Source organism: Corythoichthys intestinalis, chromosome 19, assembly GCF_030265065.1.
Source record: "Corythoichthys intestinalis isolate RoL2023-P3 chromosome 19, ASM3026506v1, whole genome shotgun sequence".
NCBI classification, from domain to species: Eukaryota; Metazoa; Chordata; class Actinopteri; order Syngnathiformes; family Syngnathidae; genus Corythoichthys; species Corythoichthys intestinalis.
Genome location: NC_080413.1, coordinates 21,059,507 through 21,085,258, shown reverse-complemented (window position 1 = coordinate 21,085,258; position 25,752 = coordinate 21,059,507). Strand labels below are relative to the sequence as shown.

The following is a 25,752-nucleotide window of genomic DNA, read 5'->3' as shown; positions in this document are numbered from 1 at the left end:
TGGAACAGCATTCCGGCCCTGAATCTTATACCAGAACAGCATTCCGGCCCTGAATCTTATACCGGAACTGCGTTCTGGCCTTGAATCTTATACTGGAACTGCGTTCCTGACCGTTCTGGCCCACTTTCACCCCTGATTAGGACCCATCTGTCGCTGCTTTTAGGTGGAATTTGTGCTTTTTAGATTCTAAATATAAAAGAAAATGAGTTGCCCAACTAAATTCAACAAAACTGCGCTTTACCTTCAGCAAACCAACAATTAAACATGGTCCAAGCAGCATAAATTCAGAAGACTTTCTGAATTTCTTTCTTTCTTTCTTTCTTTATTTTTTTGCCAGTAATTTTTCACCTGCCACTGAAAGTTTAGGATACGCTGGTATTTACTTCAGGGCAGGGGTGTGCTGCCTAAAAAATAGATCCGGATTAATTTAGTTGATAGCCAGGTATAGGGCCACTCCCTACTTGTGATAAACAACCTGTTTGACTTGGTTAACTTCCTTTCTCTTGCAGTCAGTTTCTCCAGGTTTTTGCGTACTGCATAACCCCCCCCCCCCCCCCCCACCACAAAGCAGTAGCATTTTTCTTTTTGTTTGGTCCCATTACAAATCTTAATTTATGCAACTACATTTCATAACATAATAACAATCTCCTTGTTCAATTTTCTAATTTCAACATGCATGTTTTAATCCTTTGCTTGATACACACTAATCTTCTCCTTAAGATGATAAAATATGACATTCTGCGCCTTGTATACAAAGGACAGACTGTCTCGTGTGGAAAAAAAGTGCTAACACGATGTGTTGGACTACTACAGTCTCCAGATTCAACAGATGGAACCACCTGTATCCCTTCGTCTTAACACATCTCTCCCTTCTGTGCTGTAGCTCTTCCCTTCCCCTACTCTGCACATCAATGAGAGCGATGAGGTTACCGCCGCTATTGCCTGCTTGCAATATACTGTATCTGCAGTCTGTCTGCAATGGAGGTTTCCACTCTCTTGGCCCTCCGCCCCCCTTTATGCCTCTCACTCTCTGCTCTGATGTGATCATTCGCACCTCACGTACAAGGAGGCTGCGGTGAAGCCCATCATTGCTTTGGCTTGTCAGCATAGAAGTAAATAATTAGTGGAGATTTACATGAACAAAAATATGCCTCATGAATATGTATATTGCCTGTAGGCTATTCTACTTATAGTGTAACATGCTGTTATTTCCCTTTTAGGTTTGTGACGATGGCATGAACCACATAGACACCATCAGGTAAGCATCTTCTCCCCTTCTGTACATATCCTTCCTTAGTCACACCCACGACTTCCCTGTGTCCTCTTCTTCCCTCCCACTCTTCCTCTCTTTTGCACCGTCTTCCCTCCCTGGCTGGTCTTCTTCTACTTCTGCTGCTGCTGGTGTCGGAGAGGCGGCAGAGGCGTAAGCAGCATCGTCAGCAGCGTGCGTGTGTGGCGGCGGGGGTTTCTCGCAGCTACAGGGGAGAACTGATAACACATCTAGAAGGGAGTTTTCTCCACATTCACTCTGGGGGGCTAAGTAGCTGGGTATTCTCAGTCCGTCTCCAGGATGAAGCTGTGCTTGAGCACAAGGTACCGCTTCACTCTTTGCATTTCAGATTCGGAGTGGTTGTGTGTATGTGTGTTTAAATGTATTGAAACTAATGCAGAGCTGCATTTCTGTTAGTTTGATGAGGTGTTTTTATGGTTGGATGCAGGGAATTCACTGCTTCACACAGATGTAGCTTTCCTCTAAATTATTAGGGTTAGTTTGACTTAGTCCTGAATGCAAATAGAGCTTTTTTGCATTGTCTTGTAAGACTTGTTTTTAACCTGCATGGGTTTGTGCAGTCACCTGTCGGAATGCTCTCTGCAACAGTGATTAATAACTCTGCGTGATAGCAATGCTCCTGCAAATACAATATGTAATATGATCGTTTTGCTCAGTTTCTCAATGAACACGTTAAAAAGGACCGGTGCTCATCCACTTTCCTGATTAAAGTTGGCAGGGGTGAAAAAAAAAGAGGCAGATCTGAGGAAAGCCTCATTATTGGTTTCATTCATTGTGTGAGGCATTAGTGACTGGGTGCACATGAAAATAAACGCTTTTGTTTATGATTACAGACGCCATTGTGACGATTTCAGGCAGATTAGCATTTCAAAAATCATCCAGTGAGGGATAATTAAGCTTCCTGGAGATGTGTCATCAATCGTCTTCACCTCCGTGTCACAGTTTTAATTTAATCATTGCAGCCTTGTTGAGATAGATGAGGGAAGTCCTGTGCCTACCCTCCTTAGTCTTAGGTCTTACGAGGGGGGGGGGCTGAACAACACAGTGAAGCAGAAGGCTGCTCTTGCCCCACGGCCTGACCTTACTTGCTCCTACACTTTCACCCACTCACTTCATCAATGACAACTACCAGTCTGTACATGATGAAATGGCCTGAAATCTCTCCCGTCCTCTTTCTCTCACTCTGTCTGTGACTCCTTCCACCGAGGGTCCCACCCCGGGGTCCAATCGTAGAGATAGTCATGTCAATTTTGCATGGAGGAGATATCACTTGGATTAGCAATTTTTTTTCAGTGCTAGCAGCTTTAGTTAGTGTGCTGCTTTTCCATCATGATTGATAGCCCTTGATGGAACCAAATGTGATTATGTTAGGAAGTTAAATCATTTTATGATGTTTATATGGGATTTTATCAGGATGGCTTGTTGCTCAGTTGACTGAAATGTGACTTATGTTCTCATTTGCTAGGCTGTATTTACATTTACTAGCTCCAGTCGTACTTCTTAAATCCATCCATCCATTTTATATAACAGCTATCCTTGAAAAAATAAGGAAAATGAAATCATTTAACTTTCCTACATTAAAGTTTACTATTCAAACAAATACAACTAATAATTAATCTTTGTTCATATATCTTTGCCAGTGATACTATTCAAACTAATCCAACTACAGTGGTATGAAAAAGTATCTGAACATTTTGGAATTTCTCACATTTCTGCATAAAATCACCATCAAATGTGATCTGATCTTTGTCAAAATCACACAGATGAAAATACAGTGTCTGCTTTAACTAAAATGAACCAAACATTTATAGGTTTTCATATTTTAGTTAGGATAGTATGCAAACAATGACAGAGTGAAGTAAGTGAACCATCACATTTAATATTTGCCCCCCCACCCCCCCTTTGGCAGCAATAACTTCAACCAGACGCTTCCTGTAGCTGCATATAAACCTGACAAATCGATCCAGACTAATCTGGCCCATTTTTCTTTACAAAACGGTTGTAGTTCAGTCAGATTCCTGGGATGTCTGGCACGAATCACTGTCTTTAGGTCATGGCACAGCATCTCAATGGGTTTCAGGTCTGGACTTTGACTTGGCCTCTCCAGAACATGTATTTTGTTCTTCTGAAACCATTCTGAAGTTGATTTACTTTTGTGTTTCAGATCATTGTCTTATTGCAGCATCCATCCTCTTTTTAGCTTCAACTGTCTGACAGACGACCTGAGCTTTTCTTACAAAACATCCCGATAAAATTTTGAATCCATTCTTCCATTAATGATTGCAAGTTGTCCAGGCCCTGAGGTAGCAAAACAGCGCCAAATCATGATGCTCCCTCCACCATGCTTCACGGTGGGGATGAGGTGTTGATTTTGGTAAGCTGTTCCATTTTTCCTCAACACATGACACTGTGTGTTACTCCCAGATTCAACTTTGGTTTCATCAGTCCACAAAATATTTTGCCACAACTTCTGTGGAGAGTCCAGGCGCCTTTTTGCGAACATTAAACAAGCAACAATGGTTTTTTTTAGACAGCAGTGGCTTCCTCTGTGGAGTCTGACAACTTCTCTTACTGTTGATTGATGAACATCCAGACTTTTAGAGATGGTTTTGTATCCTTTCTCAGTTTTATACAAATCAAAAATCCTTGATCGCAGGTTTTCACACAGCTCTTTTGACCGAGCTGATGCACATCAGACAATGCTTCACATCAAGACATTTCTTACTAGGTGTGTGTTTTATGGTGGGAAGGGCAGCTTTAAACTACTCATCAGTGATTGGGCACACACCCGACTTAAAATGTTTGATAAAAATTGGTTTCAATTGGTTTTTAAGTCTCCTTAGGCAAGGGTTCACGTACTCATTTTCCCCCTTCTGTCATTGTTGCATGCTATCCTCATTAACATATGAAAACCTATAAATGTTTGGGTGGTTTTAGTTAAAGCAGACAATGTATTTTCATCTCTGTGATTCTGACAAAGATCAGATCACATTTGATGGTGATTTTATGCAGAAATGTGAGAAATTCCAAAAGGTTCAGATACTTTTTCATACCACTGTAGATGGCAAAATGTCCCAATTGAGATAGTCCATCATAATAATAGCTTTGTGTTTAATTAAACAGACCCAGATTTCCAATAAATTAACTTAAACTACGAGTAACAACTTGTGATGATAACCACTTCGTCCGGTTTAGCAAAACAAAACCTAAACATAGGTGTATGCTCAAAAATACAAAACTAAATAAGTCACAAGGTTACATAGATAATGTATTTTTAATAGATGTATTATTTGCCTCATTCCTGCTCACAGACACGTGCACAATTTCATGTCTTTGTTTAACCTTAAATGCATGTTTTTGGAATATGAAGGAAGTTAGAAGCCCCACAAAAACAACAAATACAAACTAGCAGAGCATGCAAACTCCATTCAGGAGTTTTCTATACTGTCCTCAACACTACAACATTATGCTGTCATATATGGAAATAGACAATCATATCCAGGACAAATCTGACACATCAAGAACAATTTTCCATGTACATAGCTGTGATATAATGCATATTTAACGTTGTTATTTTGTGGTATCAATGATTCAACAAAAAAATAGTGACACTGAAGAAAAGGGGATCTATATTTAGACAGATGTTCGGGCACAATATGTTCAGGGCTGAATGACCACAATGACTACTGTTGTGGTTTATAAAAACGTTTAGATAGGAATTGGTGCCTAGAGGACACATGTCACCACGACAACTGAGCACTGATGTTAAACTGTCAAAGAAAATCCAGAAGTAGTGCTTGAGAGTTTGATTTGTTGCATATACAACTTGAGTGAAGACAAAGACCAAACAGCATTGTTTAATCATTAAAAAATGAAATAAAACTTCTTTATAGAGCATGAACCGGAATATTTGAATAATTTAAACATCTTTTACACCTACTTTTCTGCCTGTCACTGTAAGTTGTGGCCATTGGGTTAATGTTTTTGTTTTCATTATAGAAATGGTTTGTGGGAGACAGAACTGATATGAGGTCAGAGTTTCACTTTTATAGTTTCAATATAGTAATGTGCTCTCCTGGCCGTGGTGGTTTGACCAGCCAGCCTTGCATCAGTGTGCAAGGTCTCCATGGAGGAACCCTGACTTCGCCCGAAAGAGTCGCTTTCACACTAGCACTGTTTGGTCCATTTCAAACGGACCAGAGTTCTTTTTCTTCGATAGTCCGCTTCATTTGTAAATAACTGAAGCAGTTGCACTTTTGCTACTTCGTCGAGGCTGTGATGCTACATGCAAGGCATCCTTGGAAGAGGAAGTACAGCGCGCACGCTATTCAAAATCAACAATGGCAAAGTGACAGATTAACCATGGTCAAATGTTGTTGTGCCGTGCTAACCAGTTGTATTTGATACACAGAATCAGGTTCCAATGTGGCGGTTGTGTTTTGCATGCTGTTCCTGTGTGAGAGTGACAGTGGCCGAGACAGGCGGAGCGGCCGTTTCGTGAGTCTCGCTCTCTGGGATGTGGCGACAGTCTGACAGTCTAAAACGTCCCGAAAGTGAGAGCGATGACGCCTGTAGGACTTTTTTTTGTATACTCCAGTTTGCTCGACATACAGTGCTGGCCAAAAGTATTGGCACCCCTGCAATTCTGTCAGATAATGCTAAATTTCTACCTGTAAATAATTGCAATTATAAATGCTTTGGTTGTAATATCTTCATTTATTTTGCTTGCAATGAAAAAACACATAAGTGAATGAAAAAAAATGAAATTATCATTTACTAGGGCTGTCAAACAATTAAAATTTTTAATCGAGTTAATCACAGCTTAAAAATTAATTTATCGTAATTAATCGCAATTCAAACCATCTATAAAATAAGCCATTTTTTTCTGTAAATTATTGTTGGAATGGAAAGATATGACACAAGACGGATATATACATTCAACATACTGTACATACAGTAAGTGCTGTATTTGTTTATTATAACAATAAATCAACAAGATGGCATTAACAGTAACATTCTGTTAAAGTGATCCATGGATAGAAAGACTTGTAGTTCTTAAAAGATGAATGTTAGCACAAATTATAGACATTTTATATTAAAACCCCTCTTAATGTTTTCGTTTTAATAAAATTTGTGAAATTTTCATTAAAAAAATTAACTAGTAGCTCGCCATTGTTGATGTCAATAATTACACAGTGCTCATGGTGCTGAAACCCATAAAAACAGTCGCACCCAAGCGCCAGCAGAGGGCTACAAAACACCAAAAAACACAAGTAACAAGTAGACATGACACTGTGCTGTCATTTTAATCTGTTTGAGCGGGGCATGTGCGTTAATTGGGTCAAATATTTTAACGCGATTAATTTTTAAGAGTAATTACCGCCCGTTAACGCGATAATTTTGACAGCCCTACATTTTACACAAAACTCCGAAAATGGGCTGGACAAAAGTATTGGCACTCTCAGCCTAATACTTGGGAGCACAACCTTTAGACAAAATAACTGCGAACAACTACTTCCGGTATCCATCAATGAGTTTCTTACAATGCTTTGCTGGAATTTTAGACCGTTCTCCTTTGGCCAACTGCTCCACATCTCTGAGATTTGAAGGGTGCCTTCTCCAAGCTGCCATTTTCAGATCTTTCCACAGGTGTTCTATGGGATTCAGGTTTGGACTCATTGCTGGCCACTTTAGAAGTCTCCAATGCTTTCTCTCAAACCATTTTTAGTGGTTTTTAAAGTGTGTTTTGGGTCATTGTCCTGCTGGAAGACCCATGACCTCTGAGGGAGACCCAGCTTTCTCACACTGGGCCCTGCGTTATGTTGCAAATTTTGTTGATAGTCTTCGGACTTCATAATGCCATGCACACGGTCAAGCAGTCCAGTGCCAGAGGCAGTCAAGCAGCCCCAAAACATCAAGGAACCTCCGCCATGTTTGACCGTGTTCTTTTTTTTTTTTTTTTTGAAGGCCTCGTTTTTTGTTTGTTTGTTTTTTCCTGTAAACTGTTTGTTGATGCCTTTTCCCAAAAAGCTCTACTTTTGTCTTATTTAACTAGAGTTCCAAACGTTTTTGGCTTTCTCAGGTAAGTTTTGGCAAACTCCAGCCTGGTTTTTTTATGTCTCTGGGTCAGAAGTGGGGTCTTCCTAGGTATCCTACCATAGAGTCCCTTTTCATTCAGACACCAACAGATGGTACAAATTGATACTGTTGTACCCACGGACTGCAGGACAGCTTGAACTTGTTTGGATGTTTGTCGAGGTTCTTTATCCACCATCCGCACAATCTTTCGTTGAAATCTCTCGTCAATTTTTCTTTTCTGCCCACATTCAGGGAGGTTAGCCACAGTGCCATGGGCTTTACACTCATTGATGACACTGCGCACGGTAGACACAGGAACATTCAGGTCATTAGAGGTGGACATGTAGCCTTGAGATTGCCCATGCTTCCTCACAATTTTGCTTCGCAAGTCCGAAGACAGTTTTCTTGTCTCCATGCTCAATGTGGTACACACAAGGACACAGGACAGAGTTTGAGTCAACTTTAATCCATTATTAACTGGCTGTAAGCTCTAACCCTAACCCACCACCTGCTTTGTGCCACAGGTAAGTAACAGGTACTGTTAATTACACAAATTAGAGAAGCATCACATGATTTTTCAAAGTGTGCCAATACTTTTGTCCCGCCCATTTTTGGAGTTTTGTGTAAAATGACATTTTTTTTCATTCTCTTTTGTGTTTTTTCATTGCAAGCAAAATAAATGAAGATAATACGACCAAGGCATTTGTACTTTCAGTCATTTTCTGGGAGATATTGAGCATTATCTGACAGAATTGAAAGGGTGCCAATACTTTTGGCCAACACTGTAGAGTCGGGGGGAGCAACCCTGCCGCTGTCTGAGCGGTGACTTGATTTAGCCTACATAACGTGTAGCATCACAGCACTTTTCTCTTCTATTTGTCTAATAAATGAGTGGGCCTTACGTCCACGTGATGTTACTTGGAAAGTCCGGTCAGCTCAGTGTGAATGCTGATCTTTTCAACAACTAATTTGCAAATGTTGTTGCAAGGTAGCTCTTCAACTGGACCCTGGTCCACTTGGTTTAATGTGAAACAACTCAACTCAAACGTGATCCCTCTTCTGTGCCCCGCTCTGCAGCACCGGGTTACGTTCATTCTTCACAGGCACTGGGTCTATATGTAAATGTAATTAATGAAAGCTGTCTTGATGTTTTATGTATTTATGAGAAATGGACTGGTTAACGTGATGTGATGAGAGTCTTTTGCAAAGAGGACGTTCATAAATGCTCTTTTCCTCATTGGAACAACCATTACATTCACACAATAAATTACATGTAAAAAAATTTTTTTTTTTTAAATCTGTCATTTCATGCACAATGATTGCTCTAACATCAAAATGAACTTCTAAGCCACCCCCCCCCTTTTTTTTATTTTATTTTTTTTTAAAGCAATTTGTGTGAGTTCCAAATTGTACAATTTTGAGCTTTTTGACTTTAGTAAATTTTCAGATTGTGTGTTTAGCAGCCAGAAATCAGATGAGACACAGTCCATTGTCACCACTGCAATAGTAAAAGTATGTAAATTAATAGATCAGTGATTTTCTTTGCCCATGAAGTGTGAAAGATCTCATTAAAGACTCTGCACCATGACCAATTGTTTTAAGCGTGACATTAGCATTGCAAATACACTCCTAGATCTATTAATAACATACATGTACTCACTCATTCTTGGAAATTGTTCGTTTGTACAAAAACTATTCTTATTCATGTGCAGTACATGATTATTATTATTTGAGTGGATATTTTGGTTCAAGCAAACAAACTTATTTATTTCCTAGTTAGATAGTTTACATAAGTGTATAATCTAGACTATTTGTATCATTTTGAGTACAATCATTTAGGTAACCTTTAAATAAAAGTGCTAATAATGCATCTTTAGCATTTAGCTCAGCTACAGTAGAAAGTGAATTCAAGTTAAGTAATAAAGTGTCTGTCTTTAAAATTCTTCACATAAGCTTCTAAATATCACAGCATGTAAATGTATTATTAACAAAAGCCACGACAACATTGGTGCTTGTTAGTTAGCTTAGCTGAGCAAACCACCAGTGTCCTAGGGTGGCCATACAACCTGCATAATGCGTGACACTAATGTGCCGTCCTTTTTGGAGTTGGACCTGAATGCAACACACTCCAGTGTGTTTGTGAGTGCTCGCTACATAAAGAGAAGCAACAGGTAGGCAATGTAAAGCACTTAGGAATATGCTATTTTACCTTAAGGCCTAATATGCGTCAACTTGTAGGCCCCACTGCCACAGATGAGTCATTTTCTGTTGTCAGCGTGACTGTTAACGAGGGAATTGGTGAGTTTAATTAAATCGTTGTTGCTTATGTTAGCATGCTAGCAGTAAGCCGCTTACCATCTTAGACTCAGAAGTAATTATTGGTGTTGGACTGAATTCTTATGCAATATGAAAAAAAACCTCTTGCATCACATCAGTTTTGTGTTGCGTTTTATACATTTTCTCTTTTTTTATATGCACCTGTTACATAATGTTAGGTCCAACTGCTAGGCTAACTGTTTTCATGAAAGTTCTATTAAGAACAGGGATTAGTATTTTTGACTTGAAGTTTACACATGTTTAGTTTGCACACTTAAAGCCATAAATGTTCTGCATTGTGGGAAAATCCACTTTAAAAAAAAAAAAAAAATCTTCTTATTAGGTTCACAGAGGCCTAAATACTGATATGTTATATCATGGATAACGGACATGTGGCCCAAAAAAAGGTTCTTCCCATCCCTTTTCAAGCTACATATAGATACATATTTTGTAATTATATTTTTGTTAGAATAACCAGTATTACTACTATTATAATTAAAGTTTTTATTTCTGTTTTGTTGTTGTATTCTTTTGTAGCTGTTCAGAATAAAAATTAATCAATCAGTCATGTTTAAAATTGTATTGTTGTGGTGGCGTACGTACCTAAATGCAGTTAGTAACATAATTTGCCAGATAACACTTAATGACATCTGTCATGTCATTTAGTAATCCCCATGAGAGTGTTATGTCATAAATATGACTGTCTTATGACAGTCTTTTGACGCTACGGTCAAATGAAGTGTTACCAAATACCATACCAAGCAATTACTGAAACAACTGGAACAGTAACTGAATAAATAATTTACACAGAACATGGATTTTGATTGTTATTTACATCTGTAGCGCTGCAATGCATGCTAGGACGCATGTGTTGCCTATTAACCCAAATAAATCAACAAATAAGCCGCACTGGACTATAAGCCGCAGGATAAGAAATTAAGGATAAAAGTAGCAGTTTATAGTCCAAAAATTACGGTACTCTGTTACATCTACTTGAGTACGTTTTTGAGAAGAATGTACTTCTAAGACTAGTTTTACTAAGCCATACTTTTTACTTGAGTAGATTTGTGAAGAAGAAACGCTACTCTTATTCCGGTACTTTGGGCTACACTAGTCTTTACATTTTTCCTCTTTATTCTATAAATTAGATATTCTTCTTTGTTTTTGCCAGAGATACTGCCAACAATGGCTCTAGCAGTTTCACCAATGAGACTTCGCAACAATAATCACATGACTCCATTCCACTAATCAGACTTAAGCTTGCCGTTCTATGATCACGCCGGCCTGTTCAATCACGTGGACCGTAAAAAATTAAGTATTTGACATAGAGTGCTGCTGTCAACATGACTCCAAAGCACAGATTTTAAACTCTCTCACAGTTTTTATTTGGCACCGATTGACCACTGAAAACCGGAAATATGATCCTTTTAATTTCATAATAGGAAATGCGTTGTCCACTAGAGGGCACTCATGTTCTTTGGACAAATGATGATTCATTGATGTAATTTCTTTCTTTCGTCAGAATTCAATGATTTTTTTTTTTTTTGTGTGTGTGTATTTCTTTGGTCTAATGCGGTTATATAATAAGCTGAAGACCTGTATAATAATAATAATAATAGTTCATCTAGATAACTTTGTGCTGAGAAAAAAATACCATTGTTTAAAATAATTCAAACATCATAAGCATTTACGCACAATGTTACTCATCACTTGAATATTCTTTTCACCAATTATTTTACTTGTACTTGAGTACATTTTTTGGATGACTACTTTTACTTGAATCATATTATGTTGAACTAACACTACTCTTACTTGAGTAAAATTTTTGCCGACTCTACCCACCTCTGAGTTTGTCTGAGTTTGATGTCGAGACTTTTGTTTACCCACTAAATGCCACAAAGTGTCCTCCTTTCTGATGTTATGAAAACGGTAGGATGAAAAATGGAATGGAAATGGAAAATGGAAATGGTAGGAACAAAATTTAAGTAGTGTATAAATGAGTAACAATGTAGTAAACGGAAGCCTTTAAAAGAAAATACATTTTTAAAAAATGTTTAATTTCAGTATTGGGCTGTATGAGAGACTTGTTTCCAAAAATCCTTCGTTAATCATCCATCTTATTTCCGCTGAACTTTCAAGCCTTGTTTAGATATTAAGGAAACTAAACTGTGTGCAGTCAAATAAAATAATGTATTCAATATAGTCGCCCCTCTTATGCTGTTGTCTCTGATTGCGCAGGCTTTGTCTGGGGCAGCCATCATCAGGAAGATGAGTATAACGTGACGTCAAATGAAAAAAAAACATTTGAGGCTTGCATCTGCTTTAGCAAAAGTAGCTTGTGTGGATGCTACAGCAAGATGTGATCTTGGTAGTATCACACAACACATAGAATTATAAGACCAGTACTGCTCAACATTGCTTGCGACTAATATTGATTCTTTTCTATGCTGCGGCTAGAATTCAAATAAAGGCACATACAGAATATTTAGGCACAGATTGGTCTTTCCAGGATCATATTTGCTAAGTAACTGTTTTTATGTTATTTTTGCCTATTTATAGATTCCTACTTTTCAGGTTGCAGGAGTCAAATCTGTATGTGTGCACATGATTGCCAATTCTCCTGATTATGGTGCTGTAGTGGCTGTGGAACTATTACTTAAAATATCTTACCTTCGTTTATTTAATAGTGGGCAGGGACGCGCGGTCATTCAAGGAGTGAATGTTTTCAATGAGCGGTTGAGTCATGCATTTTATGGATTGGTGCAAGTTGGCTGCCCGACGATGTGGAGGAAAGGGTGCATAGCAGGGCAGTTGTCTTGGCTTGCTGCTTCGTCTGTCTCCGATGAGTCAGCCCCCCAGGTACTCCCCAATGCTGTTCTCAGAGTCACTGACGATGGCTTTCATCCATACAAATTTTCCATTTCTCAAACTGAGATTTGCCTGCTCTCCCTTCATGTCACATGAAGAGAATCCCTGTAGTCCTTAAAGATCTGTTAGGAAAGGGGATCCTCGTCGGTAGAAAGCTGAGCAGGAATTTTGCAACTCTCATTGCGTTTACATCTATCGATTTTCTCTAAAGCGCTAGTTGGGGCGCGAATACTACAGTGTACAAGCAATATGCATCGGACTGGTCGCCTGTCAATTGCATGGTAGTTTGTTTAGTTTATGAGCATTTTAGATCCTATAAGAAAGAACGTTTGAAAACAGGTCTTATAGGAAAAAGTTATGTCAACAATGGTGCACTGCATACTACTGTAGTTGTTACCGTATTTCTTACACCTCTCCAGCAGATTGTGCATTGAAAGGGAAAATGTCGCATTCCGAAAATCACATATCATTGTTTTTTTTTCTTCTTCTATTATTATATAGTGTATGCAGAACTAAACTGTCATCCTCCGTTCAGTATTTTCCACACTTACAGAAAAAAGTAGGGGTATAACAAAATACCGAAATGGTCATATATCGTGATACTTTGTATCCCAAAAGGTTATTGATATGCTGCTGCCAAGAATAGAGATATCGTTTTAAAAAGATCTCAATATCTAAAAACAACAACAACAAAAAATTAACCAACACGTTGCTACCAAAATCTTCCATCATAATAGTGTCTCAGTTAACTCTAAGGCTGCATTGACGGTGCTCGACGCCCAATCCATTTAAACTGGGAACGTTCGTTCTTTCGAAACCAGAGCATTCACAGTCGTTCTGTCCGATTTTCAGGGCATTTACAGGTCACTTGTTGTTCATTTTAGGGCATTTACAGGTCGTTTCTTGTTGAGTATAAGTCACAGCCTATTCATTTCATTTGGGTGATTCCCAGGTCACTTCCTGTTCTGTAACTCAAAATAAACAGGAAGTGACTAATAAAATACCCCAAAATCAACAGGTAATTGACCATAAATGGCCCAAAATTACCTCATTGGCTGCCACTGACGGCCGTAGACGTTCAATCCATTTGAAGTGGGAGGGTGGCAGCGAATGAACATTCGTTCATTCGCTGCCACCCTCCCGCTTCAAATGGATTGGACGTCTACTCGTGATAAACTCATTCCAATTCACAGCAGAAGCTGTTTTTCTGTTTATTAGTCGTTGGTAGAATATCCTAGAATGATTTTCTGACCAATGTATCGATATTCGTTGTATTGCCATATCATTAGATCATCGTTATCGTTAGCTTTGTATCGCAAATCGTATCGTATCGTGAGGTACCAAGAGGTTCCCACTCCTAAAAAATAAAGACGTATTTTACTTGCCCACACCGCAGGAGTTCCGAAGACACTAGGCCATTGTTTGCTAGCAAGTGTAACGTCATTGACGGGAGTCTGTGTATTAACACAGCAGAACATACAACCACCATGGAGAGCGATTTGTCGGGCAACTTGTCTGTCTTCAACGATTCAGACTTTAAATCAAATGGAAAATGTTTTCGTTTTCACGGAAGATGGTTTTGAGGACAATTTATGTAGGGACGATGATGGAACTCTTACCAATATTATTGCACCATACAGTACATACGTATATGAGCCAGAGGCAGAAACTCCAGCAGATGACAGGATTGGTGACGGTGAAGTTGAAGAAATCGACGTCGACATTCCGGAAAATTTGTTAGTATTAGGGGTGTCCTGAGAACATATTTTTGCACCTGAGTCGGAGTCACCGGATTTTGAGAATCTGCCGATACCAAGTCCCGATCCGGTACCGAAAACTTTTATTTTTTTCAAACATGTTACTGTCCACCGTGCTGCTTGCATAATGTGGATTACTTTTAAAACAAGAATAACGTAGAAAAATGCTTGTCTTTATTAGTGCTGTCAAATGTATCACGTTAACGGGCGGTAATTAATTTTTGTAATAATCACGTTAAAATATTTGACGCATTTAACGCATGCACGAAATGACCCGCTCATGCACTGCCTCAAACTGATTACAATGACGCCGTTTTTGCATATTGAGAGCTAAAAGGCAGTGAAATGCGAGTGGACAAGGGTGTTCATTGGACCGCGCCTTTTATTGGCAAAAGCTTTGGCAACTCTTAGACTACAAACATCACTATTGTGGTGAGCGATGTAGGGAAGATTGACAGGAGATGATCTTTTTCTCAACACGCTTTACCGAACACAACGCAGAACATATACCATTTGCAGCCAAATGATCTTTTTCTCAACAAGCTTTATCGAACACAACGGAGAACGTATACCATTTGCAGCCACCACTGACAGTCACGGTTGCCCAACTTCCATTTGTGCATTTGAGCGGAACAGTTAAGTCGCTACAGTATCATTTAGTGAAAGCACAACAAAAATAATATTCCTATCTCTCAAAAAATAATGTTCACAAAAAGAAAAGCGCTCAATGCAAAGAGAACTGGCATTCCCAATCAAAATAGCTATGCAAAATACACATAAAACTTACTTAAACTTTGCCTTGGCTAGATCTTTAATTGGTGTATTTCAATCACTACCTTACGTAGTTGAAGACACTGTGGAAGCCCATGGGACGTCCCGCTCGGCGACCTCAACGATGGCGAGCTATTAGTTTATTTTTTGATTGAACATTTTACAAATTTGATCAAAATTAAAACATTAAGAGGGGTTTTAATATAAAATTACTATAACTTATACTCACATTTATCTTTTAAGAACTACAAGTCTTTCTATCCCTGGATCCCTTTAACAGAAAGAATGTTAATAATGTTAATGCCATCTTGTGGATTTATTGTTATTATAAACAAATACAGTACTTATGTACAGTATGTTAAATGTACTGTATATGTCCGTCTTGTGTCTTATCTTTCCATTCCAACAATAATTTACAGAAAAATATGGCATATTTTAGAGATGGTTTGAATTGCGATTAACTCATTTTTTAAGCTCTGATTAAATCGATTACAAATTTTAATCGTTTGACAGCCCTAGTCTTTATCAAATGCTTCAGTGAGTGAGTCCACTCAAATCCGCTCACGCGGCTGCCAGCCGCTCACTTACACTCACACAATGAGTTGCCACAGCACACTTTGCTAGTGTTTAACAAGCTAAACGATGATTGATGCATTCAGCGCTGTTGAAGGTAGCACTCCCAAGCTTCTCTGACAAGCTCAAAGCTTCAACGCCTGTAAATCGTCGTTAACTCTAACAAGCAAACCAGCAGAAGGGAGAGTGAGAGGCTGTATGAGCATGAAGCAGAAAAACATGAATATATTTTCTTAATTAAAAACCAGTTCCTTTTCACTCAATTCTGATCCCCTGAAAACTGATGCGATCAGCCCAATTTCCGATCATGTGATCGGATCGGGACATCCCTAGCTAGTATCTCCTAAAAACTCTTCACCTCCTCCCGAGACCCTGTGTACTCACTTGAGGACATTGAAAAATGAGCAGAAGTGGACAAGTGCAGTCTTCGAGAGCCTCGAGCTAGCCTGTTTTCCAAGTCTCCCTTCTCAAACATGTATGAATCAAATAATTAGGATCATTGTCGGACTTCTGCGGTACTTGGATGAGCTGACCATATGATTCAGGTGTGTCATGCATGTTTCAGAAGGGAGACCTGGAAAACTGGATTGAGGCTCATGAGGACCAAACTTGGCCACCCCTGGAAAAATGTATTGCAAAAAAACAATAGTAGACAAAAGCTTGGGTCTCAGTAGGTAGGTAATATTCAAGATATGTAACGTTCAATACATAGTACAATATAGTAGATGATAATATATAATGGAGTGTATAATATTAGTACCTCTTGCACTGCTTACGCAAGGCACAATATTATATCGCTGTGAGACAACATGAAAGTGATAAGGCAAAAAATATACATAATTACGTTCGAGCATTTCAGGGTATTGCAATGTGCAGTACAAAACGAATCGTTTTGTGGAGCAAATCTCTATTCAAAACAACCGGATGGCGATACATCTACTCACATATTTAGTAGGTCGTTGGTGTGTAAACACACCCAAAGACCATCTGTGCATGCTCCATGTTTCCTTTCTACCAGCCCCTCAGGCTAGCTGTTGACTTCTCGGGTAACTTCATTATGCTCGTAATGTCTTGCCATCTCTTGGCCTTGTCATTTATTTGGTGGTAAGAATTGAAAGTCTACCTTACTTTGAACCTTGTGCTATTGTTAGATGTTGTTGTTTGTCAGTTAGTACAGATCCGAACAGATGTGGCTACTTCCACCACAAAATACAGTAAAATTCAAGCTATGATCTCAAAACACTTTGATATCATCCATCAGTTATATGTACTGCTTGTCTTCGGACACAGTTACGAATATTATGATTGCACTCTCACTTAGCGATTTGGCACTACAAGTCAAGCTATTGATCAACAATCAGGATTTTAAGAGGTGGGAGTGACAGTCATTGGTCTGTCTGACAGGTGATCACTTGTAAATGTGACATTGATGGGTTACACAGTTAGCACATGCAGACCACACGTAGTCCAGCATGTACCCTTTTGGATGAGAAAACACCCATTCTGCTGGAACCCATTTTGTCTTCATAAATCAGTCACAACCCCCCGTCCCCTGCAGGCTTATTTATTTATTTAAATATCTGATGTGCCATTGCCTTCACCAAGCAGTGCTGCAGGACCATCAGGCAATTTGGCCAAACCAAGCAAATGTCAGTCAAACCTGTTTTTGTCCAAAATCTGCCATTTTTGGGTGCAAAATGAAGCATAATATACTATTATGGCACTGCTTAAAACATTACATAACTAATAGACCACTGTCAAATCTTTGCCTTTTATATTTAAGGGTACTATACAGAATTTTTAGTTTTAATTTAAAATACTTTTCTACCCCATGCGTGCTCCACCAATGCCCTGATGGGTACACAGAGCTCAGACATTTTACAGTGGTATGAAAAAGTGTTAACTTTGGAATTTCTCACATTTCTGCATAAAATCACCATCAAATGTGATCTGATCTTTGTGAAAATCACACAGAGGAAAAAAACAGTGTCTGCTTTGACTAAAATCACCCAAACATTTATAGGTTTTCATATTTTAATGAGGATAGTATGCAAACAATTCCAGATGGGGGAAAAATAAGTAAGTGAACCTTCTGCCTAAGAGACTTAAAAAGCAATTGAAACCAATTTTTACAAAACAATCTGAGTCAGGCATGTGCACAATCACTGATGGGTGGTTTAAAGCTGCCCTACCCACTATAAAACACACACCTGGTAAGAATTGTCTTAATGAAAAGCATTGTCTGATGTGCATCATGGCTCGGTCAAAAGAGCTGTCTGAAGACCTGCGATCAAGGATTGTTAATTTCTATAAAGCTGGGAAAGGATACATAACCATCTCTAAAAGTCTGGATGTTCATCAATCCACAGTCAGAGAAGTTGTGTACAAATGGAGAGAGTTTGGCACTGTTGCGTCTCTCCCAAGGAGTGGCCGTCTACCAAAGATGACGTCAAGAGTTCAGCGCAGAATACTCAGAGGGGTAAAAAAGAACCCTAGAGTGTCTACTAAAGACTTAAAGAGATCACTGGCACAGTCCAATATCTCTGTGTACACATACCTATATGTAAAACTATGGCCAAGAATGGTGTTCATGGGAGGACTCCACAGAGGAAGCCTATGCTGTCTAAAAAAAAAAAAAAAACGTTGTTGCTCGTTTAATGTTCACAAAAAGGCACGTTGACACTCCACAGAAGTTTTGGCAAAAAAAATTTGCGGACTGATGAAACCAAAGTTGAATTGTTTGGGAGTAACACATGACGTCATATGTGGAGGACAAATGGAATAGCATGGTGGAGGGAGCATCATGATTTGGAGCTGTTTTGCTGCCTCAGGGCCTGGACAACTTGCAATCATTAATGGAAGAATGAATTCAAAAGTTTATCAGGATGTTTTGCAGGGAAACCTGAGGCTTGAGAAATGTGAGAAATTTCAAAAGGTTCAGATACTTTTTCATACCAATGTAACTGAGACTGCCCCAAAAAGCCCCTTTTCTACCGTTCCATAGAGAGACTTTGGGTCAAACACTGTGGGCAAATGTGCCCGTACCCCGCGGCAGCAGCGCTTTTTCACCGAGCCCCCGCCTGGCAAAAACACTTATCTAACCCACTTGATATGTTTGCTGTTTTTACGTTTGTGGTGCCGATTTGATGGGTGACAAGCATGCACAGGCTTAATACAGGCTGCAGTTACGCTTTAGGCCGGAGGTGGCAGTTGCGAGTAAAAAAGTGACAAACTCCATATGGCACTTTTATGATTTATTTGTTATTGTTCTCTACTGGCACTAGAAGGGTTCCATACTTTTGTAACCTTCTCCACACTAATTTACAGTGCCCTCCGTAATTATTGGCACCCCTGGTTAAGATGTGTTTTTTAGCTTCTAATAATTCTTTAAAAATTCAAATAATATGGGACCTTAATGGAAAAAAAAGAGAAAAATCCAACCTTCAATACAAGTGCATTTATTCAGCGGGGAAAAAAATCCCACATAAAGAAATAATTATTTGACATCAAATAATGTGTGTCACAATTATTAGCACCCCTGGTGTTAATACTTTGTACAGCCCCCTTTTGCCAAGAAAACAGCACCTAATCTTCTCCTATAATGTTTCACAAGCTTGATTTTGTGTCTGGTGAACCATTTCTGTGTAGATTTGGTCATATGTTTTGGGTCATTGTCTTGCTGAAAGACCCGGTGACAACCCATCTTCAGCTTTCGGGCAGAGGGCAACAGATTTTGATTTAAAATGTCCTGGTATTTCAAAGCATTCATGATGCCATGCACCCTAACAAGGTTCCCTGGGCCTTTGGAAGCAAAACAGCCCCACAGCATCACTGACCCACCCCCATACTTCACAGTGGGTATGTGGTGCTGTCTACGCGCCAACAAGCTGTTTGGGAGGCATGCACGGTGAAAACCTTTCCTCACTCACAATCATAAATGCAAACGTCTGGAGTTGGGGCTTCAACTGGGACCGTGTGCTTTGGTCAGATGAGACCAAGATTGAGCTTTTTGGCAACAAACACTCTAAGTGGGTCTGGCGAAAGATGCGCATGCTGAAAAGCACCTCATACCCACTGTGAAGTATGGGGGTGGGTCAGTGATGCTGTGGGGCTGTTTCGCTTCCAAAGGCCCTGGGAACCTTGTTAGGGTGCATGGCATCATGAATGCTTTGAAATACCAGGACATTTTAAATCAAAATCTGTTGCTCTCTGCCCGAAAGCTGAAGATGGGTCGTCACTGGGTCTTTCAGCAAGACAATGACCCTAAACATATAGCCAAATCTATGCAGAAATGGTTTACCAGACACAAAATCAAGCTTGTGAAACATTATAGGTGAAGATTAGGTGCTGTTTTGTATTAACAAGTTAAGTATTAACACCAGGGGTGCTAATAATTGTGACACACATTATTTGATGTCAAATAATTATTTCTTTATGTGGGATTTTTTTTCCCCACTGGATAAATGCACTTGTATTGAAGGTTGGATTTTTCTCTTTTTTTTCCATTAAGGTCCCATATTATTTGAATAAAATAAAAAATATATAAGAAGCTAAAAAATACATCTTAACCAGAGGTGCCAATAATTATATCCATCTCTGTTGCAATGCATGACACTGTGGACAACGTTTATAGAAAAGACTACTAGAACTGTTCAATTTTCAGTTCATTTGTGCAGGTTATAGATTGAAAGTGAAAAGGTTTTGAAATTATTTACTCCCATTTTATAACAGGGGTGTGTAGACTTTATATTTACCTAAGCTGTTGTTGTCAGGTTCCCTTTTTGTTGATGTTTTGAGCACCTGCTTGCTTCATAAAATATGGAAGAATGGGTTCAGGGGAGATCCTAAGGTTTAGCCACCTCCTGCTTTTCCCTCTTTCCCCAACTTTCGTGTCGTCATCCTCCACATCCTTCGCTCCCGCCTCCCTTCCCGCTCTGCTTTTCAACGCTCTGAAATCCTCTCAAAAGCGAGCATGGCGTGAGTGGGTGGCTGGCAGCCTCGTTTGAACGCGCTCCCATCTATGGTGTGCTGCAGCGTGAGGAGGCTCAATTAAAGAAGGAAGAAGTCGAGGGAAAGAGAAAAAGAAAGTGAGGGGGAAAGGGTGGTAGGGAGCAACCAATGTGGCCTGAGATGTCCCCATGTTTATGGCACTGCGTTATTTCTTTTCCTGGGAGATTGTGTGTATGTGTGGGTGTGTTTTGATGCCGCAGTCTACAAACACACAAACAAGACAAGCAGGTATCCAGTTTTAAACAAATATAGTGACATTCATACATCAGCCTCTAAATATCTGTAAACTGGCAGGTCTATCTCAGTCCACACACGCACCTCACTGTGGGCACGTATCTTGTGCTCGTTTGTGATGACTCAGAGGCGAGCCGCTAGAAAGATGCCTCTGGTGTTTGTGTGAGTCGGGGGGTTAAGGTAGGGTTGGGAGCCATGTCACCAGTTGTTGTCCTGCCTACACAGCCCATTGCGGAAATCACGGAACAGCAACGAGGTGCTATCAGATCACCACGTTCACACATATTACACCTGTGTGTTTTAATACAGCATTGCTATAGAGACCTGCAGGCCTGTCTGTCTCCATTGCCCCTTCTGAGGTGACTCAGTTGAGAGCATCTTCGTTCGAAATGTGGCTGACATGCTTATCTAACAACGTGCACCAATCGTCTTAGGGCTGACGTCTGTGTTCCTCTTACATACGTCATAAAGACGTAGCAACAGGGCGGGCCTGAGGCAACTAGAAGTATTTAAAGGATGTGGCTGCACAACTGCCTGTGTCAAAGTCATTTAGTTTAATACTTGTCAAGGTAAAACTGGGTAGAACCACAGTTATTTATAAGCTGTCAGGTAATATATATATGGCGGAAAACACGGACAAGACTGAAAAAGCAGTGTCTGCTCTTGCACTCCTCTTTAAAAGAAACTGCTGTATTTTAAGCCAAAATAACTGTTGTGTTTGAAAGATCAATATGTCTATATGCTGCCATAGCAAATTCATGGCACATTAAGCCCCCGAACTATTTTTAATTTGTCCGTTTTACCCTGAGAACCCCCGTTTACAGACGTCGCGCAACCGCTTTTGTTTCAACCCAGCCATAAAACGAAGGTAATTAATCATATTTATTAGGGTTGTTCCGATCATGTTTTTTTTTTGCTCCCGATCCGATCCCGATCGTTTAAGTTATATTTCCCGATCCGATTGCTTTTTTTTTTTGCTCCCAATTCAATTCTAATCATTCCCGATAATTTTTCTCGATCATATACATTTTGACAATGCATTAAGAAAAAAATGAATAAAACTTGGACGGATATATACATTCAACATACAGTACATAAATACTGTATTTGTTTATTATGACAATAAATCCTCAAGATGGCATTTACATTATTAACATTCTTTCTGTGAGAGGGATCTACGGATAGAAAGACTTGTGACTTTGTGTATTGTGACTAAATACTGCCATCTAGTGTATTTGTTGAGCTTTCAGTAAATGATACTGCAGCGTGCCCCAATGCATGATGGGAAAGTGGAACCATGATGGGAAGTAAAACCATGACTGTGCATCGTGCTACCAATGGATATATCTTCTCTGCTTTGGGGAATAAGTTATGGTGTTAAGACAAAGATCTATTGCCACCTTGTTTCCCCACATTGCTTCCCATGATAATTTTAATCATAGGGATAGGGATTGCAAGGTTTTAGCCAATTGAAGAACGGCTTTAAAGGCTGCCAAAATTCACTCTACTCATTTTGCACTGCCTTTTACCTCTATATAGGTAAAACAGCGTCATAAAAGATAGAGCGCATCACTGAGTGAGAGGGTCGTGCAGCGTAGATAATAATAGCGTTAAATATTTTAACGTGATACATTTTATAATTAATAACTTGCCGCCGTTATTGGGATATTTTTGATAACCCTACGTTAAGCCTAACCCAAAGACTCTGGATGAGTGTAACATATTATGTCTGTAACGTCAAATACAATTAGAAAACGAGTTAATTAAAATACATATATATTAAATAAAGGCATTGCCGATATTTTTTTGCCGATTCCGATACTTTAAAAATGACGTGATCGGGCCATCTCTAATATTTATTATTCAAAATGTCTGTCATTTTTAGCTTAGAATCGTTAATTGATGTCTAATATTTCGTTTAAAAAAAAAAAGAATTAAAAAAATTATTCACACACATTTTTTAAACTTTTAAGCAAATTACGCCACAATGAGAAAAAAAATGGCATCAGTAAAAAAGTCACGGATATCTACCTCATAACTATCGCTAAATTGTATTATTTTGTTACTGTCGCATTTTCCCCGATATTTTAGATGATAAATGATCGATCCAAACAAAAAAACGTTCAGAAAAAAAAAAAAATTTTGAAAGGGTAAACATATTAAAAAGAAAATCCCAACCACTCCTTGATGTCTGCGATTTTTGCATCGCGACCTTTGTTAAATTACCATGTTTCACTCATAAAATCCCCCCAAAATCCAGCTGTGGCCATTCACAGCTGTGTCTTGACACTCAGGGATACATGTTACATGGAGTTTTTGGATCGATACAAGGTAAGTACGCGATAATATCTCGTTAGTCATGGCGTCTGTAATTCTGCTCTCGCGTGCTCTCACCTCCAGATAGGGTTTTGCTGTTTAAATTTTTTTTTTAATGCTCTCCTGTTCAAATTTTTTCTTCCCCCAGAAAATTGAGATTTTAAGCTTTCCAATGATGTATCACACATGCATATCGGACAATTTTGAAAGTTGGCTAAATTGGGGGTCTCAGAACGGAACTTCAAGTCACCAGAGTGTTTTCCGCCATATATAAAATAATGTTTGCATTCGTTAATAGAAGTACAACAGCCTAAAGGTTAGCTGTCTGCCTCACATTTCTTTTGGTTTATGGTTTAAATCGAGGTTTACAAGAGCTGTCTGTGTTCAGTAAAGACTCTGGGGGTCACAGTCAGAAGACCAGGGTTCAAATATCCATTGGAAAATTATTCTGTGGATGTAGAATCCAGGGGCGGATCTACAAAAATATTTATGGGGTGTCGAGAAGGTGGCAGAAACATTCTGAGGGTGGGAAATAATTCAAGATGGTATTCTTTGGATAATGATAAGATATTCTGCAACGATTCGATTCCTTTTTATCGACTTAATACACAATGATGAAGACATTTAACACAATCTGTTCTAATTTACCCAAAGCAATAAAAAAAATACAAGAGCTAATTTGTGTACACTCTACCCCTTTCAATCACTTAGCTTATAGACTCCCCCAACCCCGTCCCCCTCTTTCCCTGGTCAACAGGCCCCCCACATGGTGTCAACCGGCAATACATCTAGCTGACAATAGCACCAACACATTAGTAGTTAGTGTAGACGTTCAATGTATTTCTTGTTGTTATTTGTTTGTGTTTCTTTTCTTTCTTCTCCTGTATTTCTTTTCTTCTGTTCCCCCATAACCCCTTCCTGTTCGCTGCTTTGTCATAACAAACGAGGTATGTTGAATAATCACAGTGGCAGTATGCCATATTCTAAATGTGAAACATTAAAACTGTTCAGACCAACCTGGCACATAAACTTCCATTCTCCGTGTCAAACAGCTGAACAGGACAGGTTATAAAAATAAATAAATAATAAATAATTAATAATAATAATAATAATAATATAATAACGCAACAAATCGGGTTCTAATGTGGCAGTTGTGTTTTGCATGCTGTTCCTGAATGCACCGTGTGACTGACGACAGTGAGAGAGGTGCGGAAGATTGGGACGTTTTTACTTTTGCTTTTCATGTTCTGTTGTTGTCGGCAATGGCGGACTGTCGCCATGGCGTGTTGCACGAGTTCTGAAATAAATGATTAAAAACCTGACGAAGCTGGCGACTTCCTTGCCGATGTTACAATAATAATAATTCTCACCTTAACTTATCAAGACTGGCTAACGGAGGTCACAGGAGGACCGTCGAGATCGTAGACATATATTCTGGCCGTATTGTCGAGCCAGTTCACTGACGCACACACCACGCTCAAATTTTTCTATCATTTTCATCTTAATTTCAATGGTAAGAATCACCTTTGTCCTTTTTTTACTACATGCACTAACCTTCTTGGGACCCATGTTGATTTCTCTCACCACAAAATCCACTGTCCTGTCTTCTTGCGGGAAATTAATGAAATTGTGACGCTGTTGTAAATCGTCATATTTCAAGCATGTCGTCATATGTCGAGACAGATGATGAGTCAGATTTTACGTCGGTTGTCGGAAGGATCGTATGTCGAGGTACCACTGTATATACTTTTTTGTATCATTATTATGAGGATCCTCACTGACACCACTACTTAACTGATGACAGTAAATGTGAAATTTAAGTTTTCTTTGGTGCCGAACGGGGTGGCAACCGGGGTGGAAAGCCTGTATTTTATGATGCCCATGCCACCCTGTTGGAGCTGCCCCTGGTTGAATCTTTTCCTCATACTTGTGTGGGTTTTGCGCATCTACTCCAACCTACTCCAAAAACCTCTTGGCTGCTAATTGAAAACTCCAGATCAGTGATTCCCAAATGGGTTGCCATCTTGGAGGAATTGTCTTATTTTACGCTGTTTTCTGAAAAGTATTTTATTTCAAATTGATCTCTGTTTTTCTATGTACTCTATGCTAGTGTTATATCGTAACAGACAGATCAATTAGATGCTCTTCTGTTGGATGGTTGAAGATACAATTAATTAACCTTTGCATCCACCTGTTGTCATTAGTTGAACAGAAAAGGTCATGGCTTACTCAGACCTTTGTGTTAAATTAAACAGGCCTAGACCTTCAGTCAGTGTGTACGTAAAGAGACACACAGAGGGAGAGAGACAGATCCTCATAATTTCAGTTACTTTTTCCTGACATTCTTATTTAGTGGTTTGCTGTGAGAATTTTTCATGCACGTGAAAAGTGTGCCTTGGTTTATTAAAGATTATGAAGCATTAGTCCAGAGTGACCATAGACTATTTGTGAATTGTCTCTCTTATCATTGACTGTAATGAATGAGGGCAAGTGGTAATCTCTGAGCCAACTTGAATTTGGTTGCTCACCAAAATAAAA

General features: G+C 39.2%; 1 protein-coding gene across 5 annotated transcripts in view; it reads left to right on the top strand.

Moving 5' to 3' along the window:
* si:dkey-174m14.3 (uncharacterized protein LOC563117 homolog) overlaps positions 1-25,752 on the top strand; it is a 70,377-nt gene that overhangs the window by 8,468 nt on the left and 36,157 nt on the right. For 2 of the 5 annotated variants that reach the window (XM_057823366.1, XM_057823369.1), the window contains exon 2: positions 1,221-1,258. In XM_057823366.1, the coding sequence (XP_057679349.1) occupies positions 1,221-1,258 (38 nt within the window). Of the gene's footprint in view, positions 1-1,189; positions 1,259-1,362; positions 1,594-25,752 lie in introns of those variants that run through there. The other 3 variants (XM_057823371.1, XM_057823367.1, XM_057823368.1) reach the window with 2 other exon arrangements.